A 9,171-nucleotide genomic window follows, 5' to 3' on the forward strand; every position below is an offset into this window, starting at 1 on the left:
ATATATATATATATATATATATATATATATATATATATATATATATATATATATATAGATAGATAGATAGATAGATAGATAGATAGATAGATATTTAAATTATTAACTATTTATCGTATGAGGGCGCTTTTCAAATCAACACTGCTTAGTACACAAAATGGCTGACATCCTGAAAAGAGTCAACTTATATAGGTTTGACGCGTCTGGAGGCAATATTTATTATCAAAAGCTGTTGTACAGGCACAGTCATATCCAGCGACTAGCTAGGTATGTACTTTTCATTCTCATTCCCGTTATATTTCACAGAAGGATCACGGTACATAATATACCGATACCATACGCAGATTTATTTTGATTGTCTTCAGTCCTGGTTGCAGACGGCTAGTCCACACGACGATAGTCAGACGGATAGTCTAGTGTAGTTCTATCGCGTCGGTCACATCGAATTTTTAGATGCAAGGTCTTTGCACAGATGATTCTAGACCGCTGGTAGATCTAGGACTCGATTCTGCGACCCATCGTCTAAGTTTCACTCCAAGTTCTCCAGATATGTTACTCTTTTTCTTTCTTTTTTAAATCATAGATTGATTCGAATGCCCGTGGTAGATGCATTCGTCCCCAGGCCATGATTTTAGCACTGTATGTCACTCGAATCAATCTATGATTTTTTTAAAAATGTATAGTAAATTTACTATACATAAAAAAATCATACAGATTGATTCGAGTGCCTGTGGATTTTAGTGTCAATATCTCTGACTGTGTACTTTTTACAGTTGTACACCATTTGGTATGTGTGTGTGTGTGTGTGTGTGTGGGGGGGGGGGGGGGGCATTTGAGTATAAGTTACAACTTACATTTGTCACAGGCCAAAAGTCCAAAAGTGTTGCTCACTGTACAATATCTTACCCACAACTCTCTCTGATTGGTATGCTTGGAGGTTCCTTATATTATAACTTCTTCAATAATCCATACTTTTCAACATTTTAAGCATAGTAATTAAGTTTAACTTTAAGTAATATATAGCAAAAGAACGCTTAGGAATCAAAAATAAAGTTCTAAATTTTGTATAAAAGTAAACTTAACAACTAAATGAAGCATGTGCTGTGAATAAAACACTTCACTGTCAAAGTGTCAATAACTTGGGCAGTCAGTGTGTATGATGAGTTTTAGTATGTAAATTTCTTTTGTCATACCTATTCAAATAAATCTATATCTTTGGCAAAGTCATAACAGGTGCATATATTTTCCTTAGTTTTGTTACAAATATTCTGCATGTCTTTCAAGAAAATCTGCTGACAAATTCCTAAAATTGCTACTCCTTCTACAATAAATCATTGATACCAGAACCGATGAAAATGAGTATTCAGAAACTCATCAGTGGCAATTCTACGCTTGCCAAATGGAAAAAATGTTTTTACAAAACCCTGTACACTGGTGAGATTTGTCTGACTACAAGGAGATGATGTCCAACACTACAAATCAGAGAGAGTTGTTGGTAAAATGTTGTACAGTGTTGCTGTGATCATTTGCAAGTACAAACACTGCACAGTGGCTATAAATGTCAAATTCCAAGGTACAATTAGAATATTTACATGCATTGTGTGTCTCTGGCAGCAGCAACTAAACTTTTAAAGATCAAAAGGTTTATACTAACTGTTGGCAATTGTCAAAGCACAGGGAGCTCAGGCTGTTAGTTTTGTTTACAAATACAAACAAACAAGTAAACAAACAAACCAAAACAAACAAATAAATAAACAAGTAAACACAAACCAAAACAAGTAAACAAACAAAATATACCGACAAATGAGTAGATACATGAGTAAACGACAACAAACAACCCCCCCCCCCCAAATGGTGACATTGGGTTATTTCCAGATGTGACCTTTGTGGGTGGGGTGGGGGGGAGTGTTTGTTCGTTGGTTTGTTGTCGTTTACTCATGTATGTATCTACTCATTTGTTGGTTTATTTTGTTTGTTAGTTTTTGTTTGTCTGTCTGTTTGTTTGTTTACTTGTTTGTATTTTGTTTGTTTGTATTTGTAAACAAAATTAACTGAGCCTGAGCTCCCTGTGGTCAAAGCAGAACAAAACACAATCATATAAAACTACTGACCTGACCTAGTACCTTGACTAATTGTAATTTTTCATAATGATAAAATAATTTTGAATGGTAACAACTGTGTGTCAAAACTGTGTGTGTGTGTGTGTGTGTGTGTGTGTGTGTGTGTGTGTGTGTGTGTGTGTGTGTGTGTGTGTGTAAACGACTTTAAATCAAAAACTGCCCAACCGATTACCCTGGATTTGGTGAGCACATTAATTAGGGTGTGTAGATGGAAAATTGTTCAATTGAAAGTGAGAGATGTGTGTTTTGGATCAACAATGTGATTTTTGGTCAATAAATTTAACATCCACCAAAAATACTACGACTGGCCTGAAATTTGATGGGAATGACATGATGATCCCATCAGTGATGTGCAAATTAGGGCTAAAATGTGTCTTTTTGCTCAAAAATTTATAATTCCCAAAATTACTGAGCAGATTGGGCTGAAATTTAATGGAATGCCTATGGAAATGTGTACATTGATGAAGGTTTATTCACAACAAGATCCTCCCATCAGCGATATGCAAATATTGAAATTAGGTCTGTGCATGCACCAGCCAATTTCAATCAAACCTGTCACAAAGGTACCATAACATGCTGTAAGACATACATGTATGCACATCATTTTATTTAGTGACTGAATTGTTATTTAATTTCACCAGAATATGCATTATAACTTTGGAGGTATTTACAAAGTGACTCCATTCAAGTACCTATACACCCATAATAGCAGGTTGACTTTTTACCTTGAAAGTCGTCTCCAAATTTGGGTTATCTTCTTAGCTTTTTAGCACAACTGAACTGATATGGTTCAGTAGTGCTATAGGCATTGCTAAGGGTCTGACAGTCAGTCAGTCAGTCAGTCTGTCTGTCTGTCTGTCTGTCTGTCTGTCTGTTTGTTGTTGTTGTGTGTAAAACACTGCCAGATCGATTGTCATGATATTTGGTGGATGTATTAACTTGGGTGTCTAGTTGGGAAATTTTTCAAATCAAAATGATCTTACCACTGGTGTGTGATTTGGGTTTAAAAAAATGTGATGGTTCTAGAATTGTTATTCATCTGCATATTTTCTCCAAAACATTTTGACACAATTGACCCTAACAACCATGACCACGCCCTTAGCAACAACCAAATGACTATATTTTAGTCAGATAACATCATCTGGTAGGCAGGTGAATAAATATTCAAAAAATGTATACAAATATCCCTAGCAACCATGACTACGCCCATAGCAACAGCCAAACGGTGGTGTATTTTATAAAGATAACAGGATTCTTAGACAAGTAAATAAACATTCAAAAAATGTATGTAAATATACCTAGCAACAAGACCACACCCATAGCAACAGCCAACATGATCATGTATACATGTATTGCAAAGATAGCATCAGGTATTCACAGACAAGTGAACAAACATTCAAAAAATAATACAAATATGTCTAGCAACAAGACCATACCCATAGCAACAGCCAAATGATCATGTATATCACAAAGATAACAAGAGGGATTAATAGACAAATACAATTTTGTAAATAAACATTCAAAAAATGTATGTAAATGTGCTTAGCAACATGACCCCGCCCACAGCAACAGCTACATCATCATGTTTATTGCAAAGATAGAATCAGGTATTCATACAGTATGTGAATGAACATTTAAAAAAAATGTATGCAAATTTGTCTATAAAGCACATTTTGCCCATTTAATACATGTATATTTTCTATTCTCTTCAAGATCTGCACCTGCATATTAAAACAGGTATGTATAATAAAAATATTATAAAAGTTATTTTGTTATTTTTAACAGATTTTCAAGTTACTAAGGATTTGAAGATAATCCTGGTTTATTAAAAGGTTGAGTATCCAGAGTTCACAAAATATGGGAAAAGGAGATAATCAAGTAGGAAGATTCAAAGTGTCAATATTACATGGAAAGTGTGACCGATAAGCAGTATGAAAGAACAAGCTTGTCAGATTTAAGTTGTCGTCTTACTGAACCAAACCAAGACAGAGATGATAACAAACAGACACAAGACATGGAGAGATTGATAATCAATAAAGAAGATACTAGCAACCACGGGATGCTTCATGTACACCATTACAGAAAAGATATCGTACAGGGTAATTTGGTAGATTCATTTCACTGTCCCACTGAACTATCCACTGACAAACATGATAGACAGTCACAAGATACAAAGGATGTTTTGATTAAAGAAGACAATAATGTCATTAACATAAAGACTCTTCCTGACAAAATAACTTGTATCACTAGTCATGGTTTGTTGAACAAAGTTCAAAGTCAGTCAAATACCAATGAAGAAAATGTTTGTATTGGGGTACATGTAAAACAGAAAGAACAATCAAAGATGAAAAGAGAACATGTTGATTCTGTACAAAATTATTGGAAAGTAACAAGTGAAGATTGTCAAAGAGATGAAAACCCTGATCCTGCCCAAACTGTCCATCATGAGACAACTGACCAATCAGAGGTAGCAGAAGATGTTGACCAGAACACAGGATCTATGACTTATGAACACACTGCCCATGGTCCTAGAGAACCCTTTCCTGTTGCAGTAAATCAAGTTGTCTTTGATTCTCAACTGAAGACAGAAAGTAGAAATATTGACCTAAAACTCAAGATTGAAGGTCTTCAAATGACATGTGGAAGCCATGCACAGATAGGCAGTGGTCTCTTTTATTCTGAAAAGTGTCATTTAACAACAGATTCATTTATGAATGATAACAGTCACCCAGACATGAGTAGCCAACAAAAAGCATATGTTTGTAAAGAATGTGGGAAAAGATTTTCTAGCACTGGTCATCTGAAGGTACATTATAGAATCCATACAAATGAAAGACCATTTGTTTGTAAAGAGTGTGGGAAAGGTTTTCATGCAAATGGGGATCTAAAGAAACATATGGTAGTCCACAAAAATGAAAGACCTTTTGCATGTAAAGAATGTGGTAAAAGGTTCAAGCATATTTCTACTCTGAGGAAACATGTCAAAATTCACAAAGATGATGTTGACAATAACACAGGATCTGTGACATATGATCACATTACCCATGGTCTGGGAGAACCCTCTCCTGTTGGAGTAAATCAAGTGTGTGATTTCCATCTGAAGACAGAAAGTAGAAATGATGAACTAAAAGACAACATTGAAGGTTCTCAAATGACACATGAAAGTGCTGCACAGATAGACAGTGGTCATTATTTTTCTGAAAATGATTCCCTTCGCAATGACAGTAGTCATCCAGACATTCTTGTGAATTGCCAACAAAAAACATTTGTATGTAAAGAGTGTGGCAAAGATTTTACTCAAAAGTCACGTCTGAAAGTTCACATGACAAGGCATAGAAATGAGAGACCATTTGTATGCAAAGAATGTGGGAAAGAGTTTAAACATAAGAGTACTTTGAAGACACACATAAGAAGTCACGAAAGTGAAAAACCATTCATATGTAAAGAGTGTGGTAAAGGGTTCAATTATAGTTTAAGTCTAAAGAAACATATAAGAACTCACACGAATGAAAGACCATTTGTATGTAAAGAATGTGGTAAAGGGTTTAATGAAAAGGGTCATCTGAAAGTCCATATTGGAATCCACACAAATGAAAGACCATTTAAATGTGAAGAGTGTGGTAAAGGGTATAAACAATTGAAAGTTCTTGAGGCACACATGAACATCCATAGAAATGAAAGACAATTTGTATGCAAAGAGTGTGGAAAAGGTTTTAATCACAGAAGTAGTCTTTTTGGACATATTAATATTCACAAAAATGACAGACTGTTTGTATGCAAAGAGTGTGGGAAAGGTTTTAAACAAAGTCATCATCTTAAAACACATGTTAGAATCCATTCAAATGAGAGACCATTTGTATGTAAAGAGTGTGGCAAAGGTTTTAAACGAAAAGGCGATGTGACAAAACATATGGGAATCCACACAAATGAAAGACCATTTGTATGCAATGAATGTGGGAAGAGTTTTAATAGAAATGGTGATCTGAAGGTACATATTAAAATCCACACAAATGAGAAACACTTTCTTTGTGAAGAGTGTGGTAAAGGGTTTATACAAATGAGCTATCTGAAATCACATATGAGAATTCACACAAACGATAGACCATTTGTATGCAAAGAGTGTGGCAAGGATTTTTATACAAATAGTGATCTTAGGAAACATGTGAGAATCCACACAAATGAAAGACCATTTGTATGCAAAGAGTGTGGGAAGGGTTATTATAAAAATAGTGAGCTGAAAACACATATGCTAACTCACACAAATGAGAAACCATTTGTATGCAGTGAGTGTGGGAAAGGTTGTTACAGAAAGAGTGATTTGAAGAAACACATGAGAACCCATACAAATGAAAGACCGTTTGTTTGCAATGAGTGTGGGAAGGGTTTTCATACAAATACTGATATGAAGAAACATATGAGAATTCACACAAATGAGAAACCGTTTTCCTGTAAAGAATGCGGTAAAGGGTTCACACAAATGGGCTCACTGAAAACGCATATGATGATCCACACAAATGAAAGACCATTTTTATGCAAAGATTGTGGGAAGGAGTTTTGTAGAAATGATGATCTAAAGAAACATGTAAGAATTCACACAAATGAGAAACCATTTGTCTGTAAGGAGTGTGGTAAAGAGTTCACACAGATGGGCTCTCTGAAAACACATATGGTGATCCATGCAAATGAGAAACCATTTGTATGCAAGGAGTGTGGGAAGGGTTTTTGTAGAAATAGTGATTTGAAGATACATATTATAATCCACACAAATGAAAGGCCATTCGTGTGCCAAGAGTGCGAGAAGGGTTTCCATAGAAATGGTGATCTTACGACACATATGCTAAGCCATACAACTCAAAGACCATTTGTTTGCAAAGAGTGCGGCAAAGGTTTTTATAGAAATTATGATCTAAAGACACATATGGTAATCCACACAAATGAGAAACCATTTGTATGCGAAGAATGTGGAAAGGTTTTTTATAGAAGTGGTGATCTGAAGATACACATGAGAATCCACACAAATGAAAGACCATTCTTCTGTGATCTGTGTGACAAAGGTTTTTACAGAAATTGTGAGCTGAAGACACATATACTAATCCACACAAATGAGAGACCATTTGTTTGCAAAGAGTGTAACAAGGGTTTTTATAGAAATGGTGATCTAAAGAAACACATGAGAACTCACACAAAGGAAAAACCCTGTATATGCAAAGAGTGTGGGAAGAATTTTTACACAAATTGTCATCTGAAGATACATATGAGAATCCACACAAAAGAGAAACCATTTCTGTGTGAAGAGTGCGGTAAAGGGTTCTCACAAATGAGCACTCTAAAGACACATGCGGTAATCCACACAAATGAGAAACCATTTGTATGCAATGAGTGTGGGAAGGGTTGTTATAGAAATAATGATCTGAAGAAACATATGAGAATCCACACAAAAGAGAAACTATTTCTCTGTGAAGAGTGTGGTAAAGGGTTCTCACAAATGAGCTCATTGGAGACACATATGATAAACCACACGAATGTAAAACCATAAGTATGCTAAAAGTGTTAGCAAGGCTTTTTGTACATCTATGCACATTTGAAAGCCATCATAGATAAATGAAAAAGTAAAACATATGTGATGTGTATTGGAATGTTTTACTGGATATCATAGTGATTTGAAAATTCATTCAAATAAGACGCATCCTATTAAAGATGCTATCCAAACAACACTTTGAAGATTCAGAGAAGTGAAAATTCATTTGTTTGTAAGAGCATGATTAAGATGTACTACAAACTGTGATCATTTGATGTAGTATGCAACTTCAAATTGTCAGCATTGTCATTTTAAATTGGAATGAAAGTAATTGAGTGGAACACAACGTTGACTACTTGTACATAACAAGTTTTACTTTATATAGAAATAAAATAGCACCAGTGGTTTTGTAGACAACTGTAGTTATCTGATAATTGTTAGCACATCTGAACTGAGGTTCAGTTGTCTGATTTATGCCTTATGAAGTGTGTGTGTGTGTGTGTTTCTGTGTGTGTAAATGAATTAAAATTGAAAGAACGAGACTAATCGCCTTGGTATTTGGTAGAAACATTACTTTAGATTTCATACTCATTCTTGTATGTACTGGGTGCATTCAAGAGTAAAAACGTTTTGCCAAATGCAGAATGTTGCACATGGAAAAAAAAAAGATGGCAGACACTCATATGGGAAAGTAGTTGTATTTCGTGTAGTTTCAGCATTTATTAGTAACACAGACGATTTGCACAACTAAAATACTAGTATACCATTGCAATATGTTTATATATGAAAATGGCTTGGCTAAATGAAGTGACAATTGCTCATTCAAGAATGAAATGTCTTGGGATATTAGTCTAAGTGCGTCATCCCCGAAGATAAATAACGATCCAGCAGGTGATTCTGTATCACGACTGGAAATCTGTCACCCTAACTCAGAGGGTAAACCTTTGGCAGTTTGCAAAAGTTGATAAAAACATCGTGAAAATTGGTAATGCTCTCTGTACTGTACGTCCTAATTTTTTGTTGAAATGTCATGTTTACATAAACACGTTCCAGATGAAAAGGTCAAAGGTTATTCAGTGTGTGATATAATATGTATAGTAGTCGTTAGAATTTAACAGTTGAAACATTGTGTGTAATAATAAGAATATTTCAAAGTTAGCCTTATATTCAATCTGTTTTATAGGCATGTTCAAAATTACGCTTTTAATATATATTGATACATATATGCAGTCTGGTTATCCAGACCACAGATAAGTAAGAAACAGATTGACAACGGGCCTTCTCCCATTATCCAAATGTAGCCAATTGCACTTGAACTCTCATGCAAACTTGAAGCTGACAGAGATCAAAGAACGTTGACATGTAAACACACACCGTCTTATGTTGTCGACCAACACTACTTAAACATGTGTTTGGCATGATGCAGGTAATTTTCCATGTAGACACAACACTACTGCAACAAAAGTTGTCATCTCTTTATGTTAATTGCAATAGGGTACATGCATTTTATGAATCAAAATAAAAACAATCAAC

At 34.9% G+C, this 9,171-nt stretch overlaps 1 protein-coding gene across 1 annotated transcript; it reads left to right on the plus strand.

Annotated features, from left to right (window-relative positions):
• Positions 1-4,134: 4,134 nt before the first annotated feature.
• Positions 4,135-7,656, plus strand: LOC144447186 (uncharacterized). Its single transcript, XM_078137090.1, has 2 exons — positions 4,135-5,572; positions 5,735-7,656. The coding sequence occupies exons 1-2, from the start codon at positions 4,135-4,137 to the stop codon at positions 7,654-7,656; spliced, it is 3,360 nt and encodes a 1,119-aa protein (XP_077993216.1).
• Positions 7,657-9,171: the final 1,515 nt, after the last annotated feature.

This window comes from Glandiceps talaboti, chromosome 16 (assembly GCF_964340395.1).
Source record: "Glandiceps talaboti chromosome 16, keGlaTala1.1, whole genome shotgun sequence".
In the NCBI taxonomy this organism is placed as follows: domain Eukaryota; kingdom Metazoa; phylum Hemichordata; class Enteropneusta; family Spengelidae; genus Glandiceps; species Glandiceps talaboti.

Bases quoted from the DNA above. Each gene is read 5' to 3' on its own strand.
- LOC144447186 (XM_078137090.1), top strand. From the start codon at position 4,135: ATGGAGAGATTGATAATCAATAAAGAAGATACTAGCAACCACGGGATG. The intron at 5,573-5,734 runs GTAAAGGGTTCA...TTAAATGTGAAG, and splicing joins ATTCATATGTAAAGAGTGTG to AGTGTGGTAAAGGGTATAAA.